General features: G+C 34.3%; 1 protein-coding gene across 1 annotated transcript in view; it reads left to right on the forward strand.

Moving 5' to 3' along the window:
• Nos (Nitric oxide synthase) overlaps positions 1-24160 on the forward strand; it is a 156058-nt gene that overhangs the window by 78836 nt on the left and 53062 nt on the right. The window contains exon 2 of the mRNA XM_089250494.1: positions 11143-11257. Within this exon, the coding sequence (XP_089106620.1) occupies positions 11143-11257 (115 nt within the window). The remainder of the gene's footprint in view (positions 1-11142; positions 11258-24160) is intronic.

The following is a 24160-nucleotide window of genomic DNA, read 5'->3' on the forward strand; positions in this document are numbered from 1 at the left end:
ACGAGAGAAATAATTTCAATAATAATAAATAGATAATTATTAATAATTTATGATTGATAATTATTGGTAATAATTCATAATTTATGACTGATAATTATTGGTAATAAATGATAATTTATGATTGATAATTATTGGCAATAATTGGTAATTTATGATTGATAACTATTGGTAATAATTGATAATTGATAATTATTGATAATTGATAATTATTGATAATTGACAATTATTGAAAAGAAATTGTTTCAAGAAAAATTCATGAGGAAATAAGTTAAGAACTATCGAAATAATTAAAGAATCATTTAAAGTGATTTCATAATTTATGATAATCAATTTAATTGATCAGTAATTAATCTGTAAATTTTCAGAATTGGTGAAAAAAAGTGATTTCGGAACTAATCAAAATTGATAATGGATGATATAATGGATATGATATAATGGATGCAAATATATATAATTTCAGAGTAAATTAAATTTTTCAACTATTTTTGCCCCAATACACTTCAAGGCCCCATTAGACCCATCCCTGCAGAGCCGTCTCAAGAGCATCATAGGCCCCCGGGCCAAGAGGTTTTTCCGAAGCCCTTTACCCGGCAAATTCTCGAAAATTTCAACCTGATCGCACTTTTGTGAGGCCCCCCTCTTCTCGAGGTGCCCGGGTAGGCCCGTGCGTTAAGACGGCACTGCATTTCCGTCCCCTTTTTGACTGACGTTGTATTTTCGCAGCGCTTTGTTTAAAATTTTTTCCCCAATTAGTTCTTATTCAAATTTTTGTATGAAATTTGTATGAAACATTTTTGGAAATTAAAATGTTTAATGAGTGTCATAGTATTTTTTTAAATTAGTTTACAGATGAATTTAATTTTTTATGGCTTTTCAAAAATGAAATTTTGTGAAATTTTATCCCGATTTACGATCTGGAATTTTTTTCCCATGATCACGAAACAGAAATAATTTTTTAAAAAATAGGGAAAAAATGAATTTTTCTTTAAATTTTTTTTGTCACATGGTACATAAGGTTTCTTAATATCATAATTACCAATTATTTTAATCAAATTAAGTTAATTAATTTATATTCATTAAAAAGTTCGTTAACCGTGCCGCCTGACAGTCGAGTGGTTGACTGTGTAGATCTGCGTTCGAATCCCGGTTCGGGCATGGATGTCTATTAACTGAAAATAACAGATTCCCAAGACGGATCATGATGATTCCTTGGGAATACGTGAGGATGGTGTTATAATTGTTAATTTGCGTTAATTACAAAGAAAAACATGCTAATTTTTGGTAAACAAGACATGCTAAATACAATTTTGTCATAAATTTGAGGAGCGGTCAAAAAATGGGTTAAGATGTCACTAAATTACATGGGTAAGTCGTTGTAAATCTGTGCGCGGATTAATTATTTTCAGAATTATAAATACCTCAGTACGAGTTTGTTACCCGTGGGCTACTTGGGAAAGTCCCATTTGGCCCGCGGTGTCTGAAAGATTGAAGACCCCCCCCCCCCCCGTGGTTTTCGTCATCATGATGGACTAGTATAATAATTGTAGCACACAAATTCTATAGATATCTGATGTATCGAAATATCTATACAGAATACGCTCAATTACTGGTGACGTTTCATGACGTCATCTGATATCGATGATTATGAATTAGCAAATAGCACCTGATACTGCAGAAAGTTTCGAAGGATGTGAACGCGTACACATATAAATACCAGCTGCTGGGAGAATACATCTCCGTATGTTGAATAATTGCCCGTATATCGATGAACGACCTATAATTCTTCGTTAGGTGAGGTATCGCTGTACTTGAATTCTAGAATTTTCAACTAGTAGCGATTAAGGTATAATAATGCTTGGCCTGGTAATTTAAACTATAAAAAAAATTGTGTCGTTAGTTTTAGTGAAGGAATGCAAAATTTTCATTTCAAAAATTTTTTTTGCCGAATGCAAATCTGTTTTGATTTTTTTTGCAAATGAATGCAAAATTTTGAATTTGCAAATTTGTTTTTGTTTTTGCGAATGATTGCAAAATTTTTGATTTGAAAAATATTTTTGCGGATGAACGCAAAATTCGCGTGCGTGTGTGTAACTTGAAAATATTTTAATCTTTTTTTTGTTCTTGCTAATAAATGCGGTTTTTTTTTGTTTTTTTTTGCAAAATTTACGTATCTCCACCTATGGGTCATTTTAATGGAATAGAGCAGACACCTGGACCTAAAAAAAACCATTAATACGATACCATAGCTTATTCGACAGTAGGTACAGCTACTTATTTGGACAAAAGGGCAGGACTGTATAAATGTTATGAAAAGTTTTTCTGTATATTTCTCCCCAATCAATTATACTGCTAATCACAATTAAATCATACGAAAAACCTTTAAAATTATATATTTTATATTCATTGTAAAGTGACCATGCTCCCCGTATTTTATTTACAAATAAATGTCTCATTTATAGTGCGTTCAACGGAGGCAATCGGAATTCGTTATCTGTAGTAAAATGGGGGAATGTCCATAATTTTTATGACTTATAAACTGTAATAGAGCCTCGATTAACCCGGGGTAATGAGCACAGAGTCACCTCGGATAACGAGATCCTCGGTTATTAGAGACAGTCCCCGAAAATGTGGAAAATTTTGCTGATCTCTCACACGGATAAATTAATTTCCCCAAAGGATGTTACTACTAATAAGTGATTTTGTGTGGACTATATTTTAAACTGGTATTGTATGGTAAATCTATTCACAAGCACATAAAAGTCAAATTTCGATATGTAATGGTTAATGTGGTAATTTGGTAATGGTTAATTTAATATTAAATTACAAATGATTTCAAATCACGTTTGATTGATAACAGTTAAGCAATTATTTCTGGTTTGTTGTTAATTTTTTTGGAAATTTTGTTACGCATGACGGGGCGATTCGGTTTCGAGATTACACTTATAGGATTTTATATAAGTTTGTGGATGAAGGTTTCAAAAAACTATTGAACGCCAATATGTCAGACACACACATGCAGATATAATAATATAAAAAAGGATTTTATTCATTTACAAAAATAATTTATTTATCCTTAAAAAAACGGTGGAAACTACACCTGGCAAAAATAAGAGAACGCAACCATTTTTTCCCCCAATTCCAAATGGAGAAGTTGTCTTTCCATTAATTAAACTGTTGTTAATTATTTCCTAGCTAGTTGCTAGCTATACAGAAGCATTTGTCTGAATTATAAATCAACTCACAATGATAAATGACGGATAAAAATGTAATACGAACTTTTTTACAAAATAGTTTTTTTGAAGCATTCTTAATTAATATTTTCCATAATTGAACATTACTGATGAGATTAACACCTGACACGATCCTAAAAAAAAGAAGAGTTTGATATTGCTTAAAGGAATAAATGCATATAGAGTATCATTTTTTTCCCCTCAAGTTCCTATTTATAATTGTAAATGAATCTAAAGCTTCATTGAAATGAGTATGAGGAGCAAAAAAAAATATTTTGGTGCTTGTGTGAATGGAGAAGCAACGATTAAAATTTCAATGATCATCGCCATCATTATTTGTCGAGGGCTCTTCTTTGGGGACACTCGAAAAGAAAAAAAAGATACAATTCTTATTGTTCGAGTTTATTTCGTCGTGAAAGTATTTTTTTTATGATTATTATTCATGATAATATTAGAAGAAATAACAAGTGGAAGGAAGAAAAGTTCTTCCGATTAGCAACTTTCTCCATAATAAATGACCACCGTATCTTCTATTTAAAAGACGAAGAGTTTTCAGGCACATTTATAAAATATTCATCTGTTAAGGACGAAGAATAAAAAACTTTTTAATTGATAGTTTTTTCTCTAATTTAAAATATATTTTTTATCAGATGTGGTTTGGGTTTGAATTGACACGTGAAATAGAAAAGAATGGTGAAATGGGATCCTAATAAGAAAGCTATAAACAAAAAAAAAGAGAAGACAAAACAAATTCTCACAAACAGGGTGTTTCAAAAATGTATGTGCAAAGTTATAGGAGAAGTAGAATATACATACGATGAAAAATTGGAATCATACCAGAATGCAATCACAAACGCTAACCGTTAAGTGCTAGAGAACAATCTATATCAGTGTTTCTCAACCTTTAAAACAGGGACCAGTAAAATGTCTGAAACAATTTGATGGACCACTTGGGGCCCGTATTACGGAACATACCTGTAATTTTCGTTGTTCCATTTTTTTTATGCCTTTCTCCCGTTTTTTTTCAACGATACTTTTTCGAATTTGTGATAATTACTGAAGTCGTATATAACACATTCACTCACACACACACCGTTTTCATAATATGAACGCTATACAATTATGGCAAAAATTATAAATATTCATCTCACATATTTGTCAGGTTTAACGGTTTTTTCATGGCAATTTTGATTTCGATCGGCGACGCCCCGTATTTTACGGATTAAATCTATTAAAATCCCAGTTTACCGTGGTTTTCTTAATGAAATATGGTCATCGGATCATTTGAATATTTTTTTTCGTGAAATGCAGTACAGTTTTTTTAACTGCGAATCTGCGAATTGTAGCAGCCCTTTATTTCCATACCCTTCAGAAATTTTAGCAGTGATTATCAAATTGCATTTAAAGCAATAAATTGCAATTTTTGTCAAAATTTAGTGATATCCCGTATTTAAGTGATTTAAGACGGCAATTTCCTGTATTCTTCTCGATGATTGTATGGTGGACCTTAGTTTGAAGTACACCTTCATTTTATTTGAATCCGTATGGATATTAATATCAATTACAACGGATGAATAATTCTATCAAATCTACCTGCGGGCCATAGGTTGGGAAACTCTGATCTATAGTATTTGAAGATCAGCGTGGATAGATGTATGTGTGGCCCTAACGCAGCATAAATACGTTAGGGCCACACATACGCTCAGAACACACACATCCGGCATGTGCCGATTCTTTAGAAATTCCGTAGAGCAGCGGTTCTCAACCTTTTTTGACTAGCGGAGCCCTTTCCGGTATATAATTTCTATGGAGGAGCCCCTAGGCCTATTTTTCATTTATTCATCAAAGTTACTGATTTATTATTGTTATTATTCAAAATACTTATAATTATTTTTTCCAATTTACTGTATTTTTTGTATTTTTCTCGAGCTGCCACGGAGCCCCAAGACCTCCGCGGAGCACCGGTTGAGAACCGCTGCCGTAGAGGAATGTTTACGAGGTGCATGTACGGTTAAATAGTAGTATTTGAAGATCAAAATCAAAAATCTGTTGAAGAGGAAAAGAAAAGAAGTAGGGAACAAAAGACTACGAAGAACCAAATCCGGGTTCATTATTCTGAACTTTCATTCATTCTAGACCAAATCCTGAATTTTGACTAATTTTGGAATTATTTCTTCCATAATTCATTTTCATTTGAAGAATTTCATTTGCTCACAAGAATTTTCATTTGCTCTGGAATCACTTCTTTCCCGAATTCTGAGTTTTTATAGCTTCTGAATATTCTATTTTTTGTCTTTTTTTTTCTTATTTTTTAATTAGTCTTTCCTAAAATTTCGTTGTTTGTCTGATTATTTCATGCGTTAGGTCCTAATTTTCGTTAATTATAGAATTATTTCTTTGATTATTATGAAATTTTTTCTTCCGTTCTGAATTTTTATTAATTCGAAATTTTCATTAATTTTTGTGTTCATTTGCATTTAAATTGTGTGTTTATATATATTTTTTGGCATTCCTGTACATTCTGTAATAATGAACGGATTTTTGGTTGACAAGAAATTCACAGACTATAGACACGAGTCAGTGAGCGACTTATAATCGAGCGAATGAATCAGTATATGATACAGTGGTTAGTAAGTGGCAGAGTGGGGTTAGTGTTGGTGAGTGAGCAAACTAGTGAGTGAGCGCGTGACAGAGTGAGCAACCTAGAAATAGAGTAAGTGACTTAGTGAATGAGTGGGCGACCTAGTGAATAAGTGTCATGATGAGCGACCAAGTGGGTGACTGGGGTGATTGAGTGCGTGTGACAGAGTGAGCGACCTAGTCAGAGAGTAACAGAGTGAGTGACCTAGTTAGTGAGTGGACGACTTGATGAGTGACCTAGTTAGTGAGTGAACGACTTGATGAGTGACCTAGTTAGTAAGTGAACGACTTGATGAGTGACCTAGTTAGTAAGTGAACGACTTGATGAGTGAGCTAGTGACCATGTGATTGAGTGAACGACTTGATGAGTGAGCTAGTGACCATGTGATTGAGTGTATAACAGAGTGAGCAAACCTAGTGCGTTTATGATAGAATGAGCGATACAGTGAGTAAGTGCTTGACCTAGAGATCAAATGAGTGACTAGCCTACGGAGAGAGTGATCGAGTGACATAGTGAGCGACATTGAGTGAGTGGCCTATGAAGTAAGTGAGTGATCTGGTGAGCAAGTGAGTGAGCGATATAATGAGCAATCTAGTGAGTGAGCGATATAATGAGCAATCTAGTGAGTGAGCGATATAATGAGCAATCTAGTGAGTGGGTGATATAATGCGCGACCTAGTGAGTGGGTGATATAATGCGCGACCTAGTGAGTGGGTGATATAATGCTCGACCTAGTCAGTGGCAGGAGGTGCGACGACCCCGTGAGTGATTGACTGAGTGAGCGAGCGCAAGCTAGCTCTAGTGACAGGCCGGTTTCACTCATTCACTTGCTCACTCGATCACTCATCCACTCGTTTATTCACTCATGTCAAACTGAATGAATGTCGGTGAATTTTCCCAGCGATGAATTTTCCATTCGGTGAGTTTTCCTAGTGGTGAATTGCATCGCAGTGAATTTTTGTCGGTGAATTTTTCGGACACAGAATTTTTTAATGGCGTTTCCTTCCCGCTGAAACTGTCAAGATGGCCTTGGTCCCGGGAGTGGTAAAAGGGCTCTGGTGTCCACCCATGTGAGTTCTACTGTAAACACCCAAAACTTTTCACATATTTGCGCACTTTCTGCAATTTTTTCTACGCTTTAGAACTCGGACTCCGGTTTCCTCTCTCAGCAACCTATTTCTTATCACAATTCGAAGTTAGTCCTAAGTCGTATTTCGAGAACAAAGAGTAGAAATATTCATTCGAGATGCTCAAGTATCATTTGAAAAGTTACGTAAAAAATAAGGGGCGAGGCAGCTGCTCTTTTTCATCCTGTTATTGATTACAAAAATTAATAAAGACCTACTTGACACAGTGAGATTTTGTGGTTGAGCATATTTCATTATAAAAAAAAAAAAATCGGACCACATGACTATTTGTCATCAAAAGATTGCCAATTTATTGTTGCAATTGCTGCAAACCTGTCAACTAGTTGAAAGCAGAGGATTATTGCAAGTTAAAATAAATAAAAATGTATAATATTGTTCCGGATAATTTTTCACAAGACTTCGAGATTGCAAAACAAGGAGTGGTTCGATGGACAAACACAGATTTATTTACAGAACAGCAATTTATACGCGTATTTACAACCTAATCAGAGAGCTAACAACTCTCTCGCAAAATCACAACTGACTTTTCATTCAGTCTCTCTCTATTCGAGTCTGCCATCTTGTGAGCGCCACACTGTTTATGACCCTGGTAGAAACTTCGAGAAAAAGAATGTTCTGCAAAATTCTATTTTACAGTTTCCAAGTCAGCGGCGCCACCGTACAGACTGTATGGAGGGGCGGGACCTTCTAGAATGTTCTTCCAGCCCTCCGCTAGTTCTCAGCCGATCGCATCATTTTCGGATGAACCGAAACCCGGTATCAATTCTCGATGCCAACGGAAGATTGTGATAAAGAATTGCGCCATCTATCGTTCATAGTTCGTAAACATTATATAAATCGTACAGGGACTTAACATGGAAATGAAAATTATATCCGCAAAAGGGAGTGTTTTTAGATACAGAATGAAATCTTTTTCGGCTATTCCACGGATCTCAGTGTGTCCGCTACTTGAAACGTTTCTTATCAGAGGTTCCACTGTATAAGGTGGTGATCCCCGAAGTGTGCAATATCGACACCTCTGAGGAGATGGAACGTACCAAGAGGCTGATAATAGTTACGTACAATTTAGGATCCTATGCGATCGCTCAAGAAGGAGGCGATGAAAAACCTATTGTGACTGGGGGGGAAGGGGGGGGGGGTGGCGATGAACAAAAAGTCTGGGAAATTATGGTGTAAGGCAGCGAATTCTTAAACTTTTTCCACCTGCGGCTCCCTTTACCCTAATCAACGCTTTTCCGTCCCCCCCTAGAGCATTTGAACAAAGAAATCTCTGCGAAAACCTTTGTCGGGCCGCCGCGGTTTACAGTTTCAGAACCCGTAGTATAAAGGATTACAGAAAAATATATTCTTAATATAACCCGTGGATGGGGGCTCCCGCGTTTCATAAGGGTGGCCTTGCACTAATGGATGAGGCAGTTTCAGACACAGGTCGACCACAAAATTACGGCTTTCCGGCCAAATCGGATCGAAGAATGGTGACGAACTTTAGCCGACGTTTAGCAGAAATCCGGCAAAAGCATACCAAGAAAAGTTGAGTTACTGTAGCTGGTTGTTAAAATTGAAACAGCCCAAAAAAAATCGAGTAACAGCACAAAAAAAAATTGTTTCTAACAAAAATTTGCAGATTTGTCGATCTTTTTTCATGTCTAAATATTTTGTAAGAAATGAAAAATAATTATGAAAAATATGTCAAATGATGAGAAAATGTACACATAGAAGAGAACCATCCTAACGGGATAATTTAATTTTCGTACTTAATTTGATGATGGATTTTACACCAAAAACGTATCTTTCACGACTTGTTACTCTCGTGGTTAGTTAACATGTTTAGTTATCTTCCGGATTAAATCAACAATATACACACACATATATTTTTTCTTGTTATATCCCAACAGCTAATCCATCATGTCGTATCTCGGATATTAGGATACATATAGGTATAATCTATTTATTATTATTATTTTTTTTCAATGTGGCGTTCATCGACGGCTACTAATGAATGCTAATTCATGCGTAGAAATAATAAGCACCGAAAGAGATACACTCGCGAGAAAATTCAGTGTTTTTGATAACTTTTTTTTTTTTGCTTCTAATAAGTCTAAGAAAACTAGCAGGAGAAGAAATTTTTCATCGCGTAATTAATACCATCCATCATAAACTCCATTGTCTATACGTATATGGTCATTTTTTTTCCTCACTCCTAAAAGAAAACGGGTACAAAGTCCGTCGTTGTTCCCATGTTCTTCCCGTTATCTTGTTATATGGTCATTGATAAATTTTTGCCTGTTTCCCTGTTATTCATAATATGACTGACGTCTCAAAAGAATATATCGACTTTTGCAAACTAAAAATTTTACTTACACATGGGGTGAATATCTTCTTCTTCTTTTTTTTTTACTTACGTGTGTATTCAAGGGATTATCCAAAAAAAACTGTGAAAAATATTCACAAAAGGTACTTTCATCTCAACCAACACTGATTAATAATTTTTGACATTGATTAAGCGGAGGATGAAGTTGAAGAGACTGTAATTTTATGGAGAGGAAATTAATAGTTAAGAAAAAAAATAAATTAACGACTTTTTTTTTCAACATACCGTCGGGCCCGCTTAACCGGATATCAACGATTGCAGCTCACAGTATCCGATTATGCGGGGAACAATTCAATTGCCATTTTACGTTAGTATGCAGTGATTTGTAAAGTTTGTGCATTTAAAGGATGAAGGATCAATATTAATAAAACTTCTCGAATAAATCAGACATCGAAAATGAAATGAAAATTACATTTTAATTATAACGATCACGATACCCAAAATTTATTACTTCTCATTGCACAAGTTAGCGACCTTTACTGGCTCGACAGAGAAACAAAAATAGAAAAATAAACGCGCGTGTTGAAGAAAACTCGACTACTTGGAGGTCAGTACCTACTTCAAATGTATATATCTTAACTTGGTGACATATTTCCCATTGATTCCAAATGCTTCATTCAATAAAAACATTATATGTATAGTGATTAATGTGTATGAACAGGTTGACGTGTGAGGCGTAATAAATTAAGCAAGGAAAACTCATATTAAGTTCAAAACTTTAAATTGACTGTGGTAGGAATTTTGGTGACGGAGTATTTTATCATTTTAAGCGGGATATCAGTAGTATAACCCTGAGGGTTTCTGGCTTCAAATTGGGATTGAAGCCAGAAACCCTCAGGGTTATACTACTGATGTCCATTTATTCATTATGCGATTAAGAGGGACCAACTGTGAATACAAATACAAACACAAAGGGCAACAACAGGCAAAATGCCCAACGAGGTGGCTGAAAAAAGATGCCTGCAAAAAATATGGATGTCAAGTATTATTCTCAGGAAGAGGATTTCTTTTTGTGGTGTTTCTTTATAATTTTAACCAAAAGAGGGGACGAAGATGATTTTCTACCTACTGAACAGCCAATGTGAAACCTATTACACAAATGTTCGTACGAACTGTATAGTGCAGGCGCACACACACGCACACCTGCAACCTGTTGCTCGTGAGCACCACGGTACTTCCTGAAGCACACACAGGGCTCCATGCTCGTGTCCGATTTTGTGCTCTCGAGCACTTGATCAACGTGCTAATTAAGCACTTTTTACAAACTACATACGATAATTAAATCATCCCGATTTTAGGCATTCGTACAGTACGTCAAACTTGATGTGAGGGTTCTCTTCTTTTTATCATGGGTACAAACTAATACCAGCGGACCTCTGGTATAGCTTTTCATTTTTTATGGCATAGAGAAAAACAATTAGTTTATCGATGGAAAAAAAATTATCCTAACTGGTCTCTCGACATAAGACTTTTCACAGAAATATACATGCTGAAAGTGGTGAAAAAACTCTATTTTTTCTTATTGGAAGTATGTTTTTGTGATCAACAGTTTCAAATTTTGAAGATGTTAAAGATCTGAATACTAAATAAGATATTTAAGAGTAGATGAGTTTGCATTAGTTTATACTTTTTTTTATTATATCCAATTTAGTATTTGAAAAACTGCGCATAAAATCCGCAAAAATTCAATTTAAAGTAAAATTTGTGACTGTGTGTTCATAATTATAATTTCTTTCTTTTTTTTCTCTCCAGCAATCAAGGAAGCCGAAAAAATTCAATCTCGTCGCCATCCAGAAGACCTCTTAGACTACGCAACATTATATCTGGCCACGAATCGGTCGATACTTTAGTTCTAAAAGCCACAGAAGTAAGTACAAAATCATTACTCGGATATTGAATGCACCTGAAACTACGAGGATATTTAAACTTAAGTATTCATACTGAGAGTTTACCTTTAATTGTAAATGATAGGAAATAAACACGATGCCGAAAATACATTCTTCAGTTAAACATTACTATTCATTAACGAGTGGATAAAAACAGCCTCGACTTTACACCGATTAAGAGATCAATTAAAAATTTATCTCGTATCGTGAAAATTTATATTTTCCTGTAAATGTTTTATTCACGTTTCGTTTTTCCTCTTAATGGCATATTAATGTTTTTTCTTGATGGAACTTTTCCATGCGAAATACTGCTTAAAAATTAAGATAACAGTAAACTAAACGTCAATACAAATTCTAAGCATTCTATTGAATTCGACTAAAATAGTCTTTTGTCATTTTACAGGAAAAATACGTATTATCAATCAATTCTCTTTTTGAGATATTAATAAAATAGGAGAGATATTTGGAATAGGAGAACGTATCTTGTTCGTGAATTCACTGATCACTGAAGTTTTGGTGATACCGAATGGGATACGCTGAAAATGTGTAAAATATGCATGATTTTATTGCAGCCGAAAAACCGAAAATTCTGTACATTTTGCATAAGCACAAATGAAATATTCAGATCTCAAATATTTTCAAAACAAACGCATTACGTCAAGCAATGCTTTAGAAACAGACTTCAAATGCCAACAATTCGTATATTCGTGGGGGGTTTACGTTATCTTGAGTTACATGATGCACTCATTGATGTGAGAATGTTTTTAGTACTTCGAAAATTTCAATTTTCTCCCCACTTTTCAAAACCATAGAAAATGTCTCAAGGAAAAATAACAAAATAAAATATAACGGTTTAAATGGTGATAGTTATGCTTGGTGATTTTATATTTATGTTTAACTTGATGATTTTATATTTATGTTTAACTTGATGATTTTATATTTATGTTTAACTTGATGATTTTATATTTATGTTTAACTTGATGATTTTATATTTATGTTTAACTTGATGAGTTTAAAAATCCTCATCATATGGTGTAATAAGAAAAGGATATATTACCTAAATATTAAAAATATCAAAGTTTTGTCGAATTCTAAAAGAAAAATCTCAAAATAATAAAAGTCTATGAATAATGTGATCCAAACATGTCTAGTAAATTTGTCCAAACACACAAATTTTAGAAATTTTAAATGAAGATTGCATAGGAGGATTCCACCATTGGTCCCTCTTCCAGCCAACATATCTACAACTAAGTAATGATCCATAAACTTTTTAGAAAAAAATTGATATTTCTCTGCCATGAACATAAAAACAGAAATTTGGTTTCCGATATTGAGAAATCATATTTTCAGTTGGCTTAGGCTCATTGACAGCGAAATTATCTCATTTAATTTATAGCTACCAGCTGAAATTGGAAACATTCATGAGAATCTTTTCATCGGGCAGTACCGTTATTATTTGATTTACGGATAAAAATTACTGAGAAACCCTTTCTGAATGCAGGTTTTATCACTTTTTGCGATCCGATATTCGAACCTATCATGCAAGGTATTTTCGTTCAACATATATCTACACCAACGTGTAATAGTAATGGTAATAACTTGTGTATATTCATGCGCCCCCCCCCATTTCGCGAATAATATTGCGCAATGAAAGATTCTCATAAATGTTTTCAATTTCAGCTGTACAGGTATGATTCAATAAGATAATTTCGCTATCAACGGGTATGAGCCAGCCAACTATAACAAATACGTTTTATGGGGAACCAAAAAAATTTTCTTTTTTGATTCACAACAGAAAAGTGTCAAATTTCTTCTATAGGTTTGGGATAACTTGCAACATTTTCTCACAAGTTTATGGATGATTTACAAATATGAGAAATGCAATACTGTTGCATAGATTTTAGCAAATGTATTTCCACCAAAAAAATGTCAAATCCACCAAAATCCATCCAATACTATGTAAAATCCCCCTAAAACACCATCAGAGTTAGTTTCATGGCGAAAATAACTCGAATTTCCTATGTATAAATTGACTCATAAAAACTGATTCACAATTTGCTTTCAGAGAAATGGTTTCCATCCGTATTTATCTGCAAATAAAACAATAACGAATTTACACAAAGCCTGTACAAATTCACGGTTCGCTTTCATGAATAACACTGAACTGTGAAAGATTTTCCTTGAACATTACCAATTTTACCCGAAGAGATAACGTCGCCTAAGATGAATATCAGCCAACAGAAAACATTCTATTTCACGCTGGAAATCAACGACGCTAATAAAACAATAACAATTTTATATGAAGCCTGTACATATTCATGGCCCGATTTCGATACCGTACTATAAACGATTCTACTTGAACATTACCAGTAATTGGCGAAAGGATAGCGTCGTCTAAGATGAATATGAGCCAACTAAAAATATTCCACCTCCCGCTGGAAAATTTACACAAATCCTGTACAAATTCATAGCCCGATTTCGTGAATGATACTGCACTATGAAAGCTTTTCCTTGGGCATTACCAGTATTTGCCAATGAGATGGTGCCGCCGCCTAAGACGAATATGAGCGGGAAATCAATAATACTTAGACAAAATATTGATGATTGCCATTTCGAAACAAAAACCTCGTTCGATCATCAGATTCAAAAATTTTCAGATTGGTATTCAACGGAAATTCTCGGATCGAAGGGATTTAAAAGAAATGCTCCCAAAAAAAATCCAGTCTTTTTTTTTTGATCGGGAATATCAACGGTTCCTCTGGAGCAATCGACACACGTCTTTTTTAGCGTTGTGTAAATCTTCTCTGGAGAGAGAAAATCTCACACACGGAGTCAGAAGATCCACGGATTATCGCCATCTCATCACTTGGTTGCCGAGTCAAAGAAATACTAAAGGATCAGAACAGAATAAGAAAAGAGTGTGTTTGTCATAAGCATAAAATATCCAGCTTCGGTCGTAATAAGAGAATATATTTCTCTACGACCTCCTAACTCTCTCTCTCTGTCTGTCTTCATCGTGTTTTCTCTCAAACTTCAAATACGTTATTTGGTTTTTTGTTTGCGTGAGAGAGAGAGAGAAAAAATTGGAAACTGATCCCTTGCCAGATATTCAGAGACAGTGAAGTTATAGACGCAATTATAGCGAGAAGTCGTGGGAAATCCTTTTCTATTACTGATGTGTGGCTGTCCTGGAAACAAAATTCCTTTCCCCGAAATCTATTATAACGAGAAATACACCCAAGAGACAAAAATTTATTTACTGTCAATACATTCGAAAATGTATCTTATTCAAGTTGGAAAATATCTGAGTTTAAATTTTTATATCACATATAAATGTCACATATTAAAATTAAATTAAATAAGATCGAATACTGTTTCATTAAAAATGATAGGAGAAAATTACATGAAGAGTATTTACTTAATAAAGAGACGTTTGTTTCCACATATAATGAGAGTTAGAAATATTTTCGATGTAGATATCGATATGTTTTAAAGAGTTCTTCGAAATTTCTCGTAGAGGTTCCCCCGGAGTGACATTCAAATTAAATTTTGACGACTTTGGTCGTGTTGTGTATATATTAGATAAATTACATCAAGTAATCAATCAGGGTATCGTTTTATATAAAATATTTTTCTATGTATAATTCGCTGATTTTTCTTCGTTAAAATAACATCGGAATATTTTTGTTCGGATTATCTGCCACTGAGTATTGTTTGCAGCTTTATTTTTGTTATATTTTTTAGAGATTGGGATAGAAATGAATATTTTTTATATTAATTTGTAAAACATAGATTTGTCTAAGGTTTATAGTTAGGTGTATAAATTCTAGTAGAAAAATCACCATTTTTTTCTACAAAAATGTGACCAACAGCTTCTTACATTAATTAAGCACTCCTTAAGATTTCTTATAGGTGAATGAAATTTGCATATGCAGATTACACGCCACTATGGACCATCCCATTCAATTTGCTGTTATATTAAAATCTATCCAGATTTAAATTCAGAAAAATTACTTTTTTTTGTCAAATCAGTGATTTGTATCTCCGGATTGTACAGAGGAAATTATTGTGTTTCATGGCCACGGTTCTTACGTGAAAAACCGAAAAAAAAACCCTGCATAATCTGCAAAACTTTTCACTTTGTAGCTCCGATTGGAGTAATATGTAGTTAGAAAATACTTTTTAAACTCTTCTATTCATACAATGAAACAAAAAAAACGTAGACAAAACAATGAGAAATTTTAATCTGTTTATAGAAGATAGTTTTATGTTTAATGTATTCTATTCATGAAGGAGTATTCCTTCTAATTCTAATTATAAAAGAGAATATTCTATTAAATGTCGACTATTTATAAAAAGTTTTCTGTTTATAAGAGAAAGTCTTCTGTTTATAAAAAAATGTCTTCTGTTTATTAAAGAAAGTCTTTTGTTTATTAAATGTCTTCTAATTATAAAAGAGAGTATTCTTTCTAATTCTAATTATGAAAGAGAGTATTCTTTCTGATTCTAATTATGAAAGAGAGTATATTCCTTCTAGTTCTAATTATAAAAAAAGAATTCTTTCTAAATCTAATTATAAAAGAGTATTCTATTAATTGTCTACTATTTATGAAAAGTGTCTACCATTTATAAAATAGAGTATTCTTTCTAATTCTAATTATAAAAGAGAACATTCTATTTAAAAAAAATGTTTTATAAAAGTGTTTATAAAAGAAAGTTTTCTGTCATCAAGTAATAGAGTAAAAGTCCAGAGTCCATAGGAGAAGGAATAAAATATAAAAGTTTATAACGTTTACTGATTGCTTGGATAGCGGGAAACAAAAAACGCGTAGGGGGGGGGTGTAACTCGAAACACAGCCTATACCCGACTTATTATCATTTTTAAACCGTATGTAAACATTTTCAAATAAATGATCAAAACATTAATAATTATTAATGTTGTGATTGTAAGTGCTAATAAACTGAATTATGATGTTTTGAAACGCTTAATGGAAACACTCTGAAAACTTTCAGAAATTCGTTTTTCATTATTTAGAGTTATATTTAGCATACGTAATATGCTAAATATATATATATATAGAATGTGTCGTGTGAGCTCAAAATTTTGTTCAAGAATCGAAATAACTTACGCCTCATTAGACTGACTAATTCAGGCAATAACCATCTTCCCACAAATTCGAATGCATTTATCATCTACGTATTTATTCGATCATTATCGGTCGGTTTGTACCAAGTATTTCTATTCGCTTCGAAAATTTACCGGTAAATCTCTCCCTTCTTTATTAGAGCAGTGCTTTTTCATGTTGGAGGGAAAAGCGAAAATGTTCCACTAGATTCGTTCATTTTTCATCAAATAATCTTCGTTTCTAAACCTTCTGTTAAACAATTTACAACATCATTAGTTCCACTTTTCTAAAAAAATAATAATAATAATAATAGCGTTTCGGTATTGAAAAAATGTTTATTTTCGGTTTTATGTGATTCCCGTTTAACGTTTCTTACAGCTTTCAATTCAGGTTCGTTAAATCGTAATTTTTCTATATGGAACAAGCCACTTTGTAGTTAATCACTAGTGATTAGTTGATTGCCAGCATATTGTAATGTCATTTGATACTTTTTTTAAATTTTATTCTCATATTAAACTGTACATTAATTTCTTTTTCTCGCAAAAAAATGTTTTTTCCCTTTTGTTTCGCTGTCACTAATATGTACTCATGTTCGCTAATATTCATTATAAATTTGCAACGTGTCAAGTAATAAGGGGTCTCTAGACTACTTTTGCTGCATTTTTTTGAATTTCTCATCTTGAATTTATGTAAGAAATGAAATCAATGAAGGCAAATTGTGAAATTGAAACAAAAAAGTTACTATGTATAGTTGTATACACACTCTAGAATTTTTTTTTTTTCATTATTAAACAAGACAAGATAATTTTCCGAATTTTCTGGGTTTTGCTATTAGACCGGTTGTTTCATAATTTATCACAAAATTACGTTTAAAAAACAAAAGACTCAGGAATTTTTTGTAGATATTGTGACAAAGAATTAAAAAACTATGGGAACAGAGAACACTGGTAAAAATCATACCGACTCGGCATATGACTTAATTTATTTTAGGTGTGTATGATATGGGGGGAAGTTCAACATATCATACAAAGTTAATTTGTAACAACGCGTTTCTGTTAACGTCTCTTTTTTCAGCTTCAGATTCAACTCAATTTCAATTCATCATGCATGTGCGGTTTTTTTTTAATGTTGTTTTGATTGCACCAATCGTTATTCAAAACGATTTATCGATTATCGTAATCAAACAATTTATATCGTAATTATCAGAAATATTTGATAAGAATTTTTTAGCGATTAATATTTTTAACTTTGGTATAAAAGTCGGCCTGTAATATAACATTTTTTGGATTACGTTGATGACGTTTGATAGGTTTTTTTTCATGGCCATGTTGGTGATATTCACTGCACATGTGCAAATATTGACCGTTTTTTCGTACAGAAGGTTCATGCTTCTTTTCATTCATTCTTTTCTGTCATAATCAAAATAACATTTCTTTTATCATTGTTGCTTTTTAAAATGATCTTTTGGCATTTTTGATTGTTTAATTTCGGGTTCAAAATTGAAATTTTGCAATATTGAGGATATTTTGTACTAAACGAAAATTTTACTCAATTCAATATTTTTCTTCATTGGAAATTTCCCGTAAAAATATCTGTTGATTTGTTAAATTAGGTGAGGAAATCAAACGCATAACTTGATTGAACAAATATAGGCTTGGCCAAAAAAGTATTTTTCATATTCACGCAGACCTTAGATATTTTTTTACCCTCTTTGCAACATTCCAAGGTATTTTTCACCATTAACTGTCTTTCAGAAATTCCAAACCACATTCCGAAAAATTTTCCGGGGCTTAGTCTAAGTATAAAATCCTCACGTATCATCAGAGCATCGATATAACGTCTGTAAAATTTGATGTTTCTTCCACTTATTATACAAACGACGACCACTTATTATACACTCGACAATCAATACGATTGACTTAGATCAGGGGTTCTTAACATATGGGTCGTGACCCAAACTTGGGTCGCAGGAGCTCTCGAGATTGGTCGTACGACACTGCTTGCAATCAAGTTTTTTACCCATTTGTTGCAACATGCCCCTCCCACACATCTTAGATTCGGGCTCCTAAGCCATAGGTCGTCAACCTTTTCATCGTGACGACACTGTCTGTGTACATCATCGAAAGAAGAGCACCCCTACGGCAATTTTGACATACGAATGCATGGAATCAGGAGAAAAGAAGAGATAAGAGCATCAATCAGGTCTGATTCGCGAGCACGAAATCAGACAGGAGCATCGCGCACCTGGGTGAAGATGCCTACCCTAGGCTGAAATCTTTGACGGTCCCCTCTGTAGTAAATTTATAGTTTAAAAAACGAAAACAAAAAATGATATTAGTCCTGGGCTGGTGTGCTGTCAGCCCTACACTTTTGGGGGCCGCATATCGACCATGGCTTCCCCCACATTATTTCGGAGGCGTCTCAAAAATTCGGAGGCCTGCTCGGAGCCGGACAGAGCCCACTTGAGCCATGATTTTATGTACAGTATTTTTTAGGGAGAGGTCGGCATCCGACCGGCATGACATTATAACACAACACACAGGAATTCCGAAAATTATGGCATTAAACAGCTATTATTTGAAATTCAACCATGATGAGAATTTGAAACGTAAGAACAGCATAATTCCAGAATTAATGAAAAATTATTCCAAGAAATTACGGAAAAAAAAAAAAATTCTAAAATGAATGAAAAATAATCGGAAATTTAATGAGAGGAAAAAATTTCAGAACCCAATCCTATATAAAGGAAAAATAACTTCAGAATTCGTGACAGCTTTCAACAATTTGCCCCCACCCTCGTTTGATTCGGGTCCCTGGATTCAGGTCTTGCTGGCCCACCTGTTGGAACATCACGAAGTGGTTTCACTCGCTGCCATCTATATTCCCAGTCCTCAGGTGTCTAAAAACCATGTGCTCCGTAAACTGATTATAACCAAGGCAGCTTGTGGGTAAAACACTTGAAAAAACAGCAATTAAACTATCAATTTGGTACCCGTATGTGTTTTTCATCTGACAATAAAGTTTCCACAAGGTATTTTGAAATGTTATTTTATTTCTCGCTAAAACATTGCGATATCTTTAAATTCATTGCGTAAGAGTTTTAGTCTATGCTAAGATCTCCAAATGGGAGCTTAAAATCTAGAAGTGGTCACGTTAGCACAGTTAACAGTTCCATTACAATCAATTTCGCATTTATTCCCTGCACGTGTATATTCACATTCGGAAACTAGACATTTTTTTTTTGATCAGATCATAAATATTTGACAATAATTTAAAAAAACAATAAAAATAGACCGATGGGTCGCGAAAAGTTGATCGAGGCGTCGGTTTTAGGTCGCGACTGAAAAAGGGTAAGAACCCCTGACTTAGATGACATCAACCATTAAAAAGCAGCCACCCTATATAATGGAACGATATTTTCCGAGATCAATATGCGTCATAGTGTATCTATTTATTACATATAGCCAAATAATACTCTTTGAATACCGTGTGCACAATTCATACCCGTTGCGTTATTTTTCCACGTCGCCTCGCGTGTTGAAAAGTGTCATTCAACTGGTGTTCTTGCTGGAAGCCGATTCATTTTTTTTTGTTCCACGATGATATGGCTTTGCGTACTGTTCGTGTTTATTGATTTATCGATTTTAGAGTTAAAAGATGGAACCATTCGCACCGAATACGTTTTTGTAAATACCATTGAAATCAATGATCATCTTTTTGACACGTAAAAACAATTTTTTTTTGTCATTGTTATAGGTAGAGCTTGGAGGACAGTTTCCAAAATAGAGAAAATTCATCCCGTTTCTTTTATGCTGTGTTATTTCTATAATATGGTGAAGAGGAAAGTTATATTTATGATTTAATACTATACGTTCATCTGGTCGTGGCTTATAAGAAAGATCCATTTTTGTTTTGTCACTGTTAACAACGCCTTGATGATCGGACACGGATTGGGTTGGGCTGAAATGTCGACGCGTCGTAATTATCACCTGAGTTGTGCACCGAAACAAAAGGCAATAACACAAAGTGTCATTACAACCCGAGTGCAAAGGCTGGTACCAATCACATTAGGTACCGACCATTCTCACATCGAGAGAGATTTTGGAGAGAAGGAAAGATGGGTGTATAATTTGGATCTATTTCTCTCTATTACGCTATCGAAAGCAAAGATTTCGCTTGTCCGAATTTTTACTATTCCTTCATTCATCAGGGGCTCTTCAACTCATGCGGCCCTCGAAGGTTTTTGCCGTGGCCCGCCGACCATTTTGCCTATTTAACCATTTGACACTGATGGGTTTTCAAACTTTTGTCAGGAAATATCAGGATTTTCTCCCCATTCTATATTCATGTCTATGACTAGGAACAGGGACAACAGACACAATTATAGAAAATCATACTTAATTTTTTAATTTAAAAATTTTGATTCACTTATTGTATGAGGATTATGTATCTATGTAAAGTAAAATCTCCTAACAAAGGTTAATAATGGGGCCGTGGAAATGTGGCCGTTATTGGGAACGGCCTTGTATTGATACTGTAATACTATAATAATTGATTAATCGAAACGTCGCAACTAGAGGGAATCAAGCGGGGTCCGATGCCCGGGGTGCCGGACCAAAGGAGGAGGGGGCAAATTTCACTACGTAACCTCTCTTCAACATTACAAGGGGGCCATCAAAATGTATTGCTTGCCCCGGCTGACCAAGCATCTAGATGCGGCCCTGTTAATCGAGCGTTATTTTGCATCATAAAATTTAGGCTTGCAGTACTGAGGTAGAACACAACATAAACGACTCGATGAGAAAAACTGATCAGGACGAAGATGGTGTGTGTGCCACCAACCCCCCCCCCCCCAAATGGTTATTTATTCCAACCCACGATTAACTAGACCACACACGCTCAACCCAAGTCGCGCGGACCAAATGTTACCCTAGGAAGTCATCTGATATAGCCGGCGATTTCAGACCTAATTTTATAAAAATGAACTAAAAACGAATTGCATTATAAGATTATGTATCGAGATATCACATTATTACTGACAGCGTTTGCACCGATTTAGTTAAATTTTTACTTTTCGTTAGCGCTCTCTAGGGGAAATGATTACGATGTCCGTGCTGCGTTCAAGCAATATTCAATAGTAATGCTGGGCATTTGGTACATTAAAAGCGCTATCGTAACGATTTCGTGGAACTCAGAGCCAAAAACAATTTATGAGACCTATGATTTCATACATTTTTAGAGGCAAAATTCGGCATCGAAAAGGTACACATATTTACAGAATTTACAGAAATGCTGAAAGACATCTTAATGGAAGAAATAATTTAAGGATTATCGAGAGCAATTTCAAAATTGTCGAAAGTAAATAGTTCATGAAAATAAATTAAGAATTTGTAAAAAGAAATAATTTCATAACTAATGAAAATTTAAAACTAATGAAAAACATTATTTCAGAGTTATTGGCACCAATTTTTCGGAATTTGTGACAAAAATGCTACAACACAATTATTGAGACAAATTTCGGGATTAATAAAAGATTAAGAATTTTATAATTTTATTGTAAAAATGTATTCTACATAAAGATAATAAATTTAAAAAAAATCTTTAAAAGAAAGGATTTCAAAATAAATAAAATTCGAATTTAATGAAAAGAATAATTTTTCAGAGTAAATAAAGCTGTTCAATAATTTGGGTGGAATAAACGGGGAATGCCACGGTATGACATGATGGCCCCGTGGGCTACATGGAAAGTATCCCATTAATAAAACTTCATTATTATATTACATTAATTTGGCCCGCAATGTCTGGAAGGTCGAAGACCTCTGATCTGCACACCAATCAGTTTATTTTTAATCATAAAATGTCTGAAGCCTGAAATGAAATATTTCTAGGCTGGGTCACAATTTTTTTTTCACTATACATCAGTGGTTCTCCAACTTTTATGAACCGTAAAATCCGTTTTAATAAAACTTTTGTGGGCGAAACCCTGCTCCAGTTGCTACTGCGATCAACTGCATTCACAATAAATCAGGGACTGCACCACATGTAGTGAAAAACTGGCTCTTAGCATCAATTATCACCAATATATGTTATCCATTAGTTCCTGTGGAGGTGGCTGTTAATTCCCGGGGTAAAGATGTACCTACAGTCACATTTCTAAACTTTTCACCATTTTAGAGATGGTGTGAGATGATTCTTAAATTGTCATTATCCCTATTCTCTTATACCAATCATGGCTTCAATGCACTACATTTAATTGGCAGAACGATGATACGAGTAAACACCGATATATGAGTAGAGGTTCGAGATGAATAGTTCAAATAAAACCTTTACCTCTTAAACTCCATATATAATAATTTTCATTCTTATGAGTTTAAACGTGTCTCTGCACATATTTGTGTCGATAAAATTCCAAAAAAAAACTTAAGCATTTCTTATATACTTATTCCAACTGAAATGGATCCGTGAAAAAACTCTCTTATTGCAAGTTCCCTCATAAGCACAAACACCGAAGTTTCTTATTTTAAATGTTCAAATGGTTGAAAGAAGCAAACTAGTAAATATTCAGATGCTTAATGACAGTAATCGAAAAGATTACTACTTACTAAAAGAACTCTGTAGAATGGGGTACAGGGAGTGCACGTTATCACAATATCGCACACTCGGTTCCGTCAGATCAATGACGACAGGTGGTACCGATTATGGCGTGTCATGAGATCACCCATATTATATAGGTAGAGACAAAAATATCCTCTCACTACTTGTAGATGTGCAGGGAACTGGCCGTTCGTAGAGTTGTTGATTGCGAAGAAAATTCACATTTGCCTCTCGCAGTCCTGGAGTGGAGAGTGCGTTACCATTATGCTATAGGGTTTTTGCTGAGCGGTACCGTGTGATGGACGGTGACAACAACCAGCTAATGCGCTCGTAAACGGCATCAACGCCAACAAGTGGCGATCTGTGTGTAGAGAGAGAAAAATGTCCTCTCTACACCAGTAAGAAGTTTCTTTCCAATCATTATCCCTTTTTTCATTTCACAAGTACAAACACAAACATATAATATACAAATACAAATATATACGCAAATTCAAACATATGTATATTTTTAACACAAACGAATATATATATATATAGCCTATATATATTTATATTTTCCCATCACAATAACCAGCTTCCTGCATTAATTAGTGGGGAGGACGTTTGTCTCTGCATGTATGTCTCCATTGTTGGCTTTGACGTCATTTACGAGCCATTAGCTTATTGCTGTCACCGTTCAGCATATACGTACACTCTACGAAAGGAATTTCTTATTGATTCTATAGCGTAGCGGTAGCGCACTCGCCCGGATAGCGAGAGGTCTGTGATTCGAGTCCCAACAGGTTCAGGTTCAATTGTTAAAAAGTTTAGAATATATGGATATTAGTGCAATGTTTCGCAAGGGTAAAACACTACTGCACAAGTAAGTAATGAAAAACTGTAGCCTTGAACGTAAAACATTGTTTACCTTGTGGAATTAAACTACATTCTTATATATCCGCTTGTCATCATTTGCGTGGGTCACTTTCGCATTTGCAACCTCACATGTTGCAGCTACTTAAAAAGTTAGCCCTTTATTAGCCGAGTTTGAGAAGCGACTGTAGATAAGAATACAGACTGAGTGCTGTATTTCGCCGGTTATGGCACTTTTCTAAAAGAGATGACGCTAATTACCAAACAAACTGACGTCCAGTTTAGAGTCGCGGTAATTTATTTAGGGCCGTT

The sequence above is a fragment of the Pholcus phalangioides genome, unplaced genomic scaffold (genome assembly GCF_987345545.1).
Source record: "Pholcus phalangioides strain wild (caught in Gottingen) unplaced genomic scaffold, Ppha-v1.0 ptg000024l_1, whole genome shotgun sequence".
NCBI lineage: Eukaryota > Metazoa > Arthropoda > Arachnida > Araneae > Pholcidae > Pholcus > Pholcus phalangioides.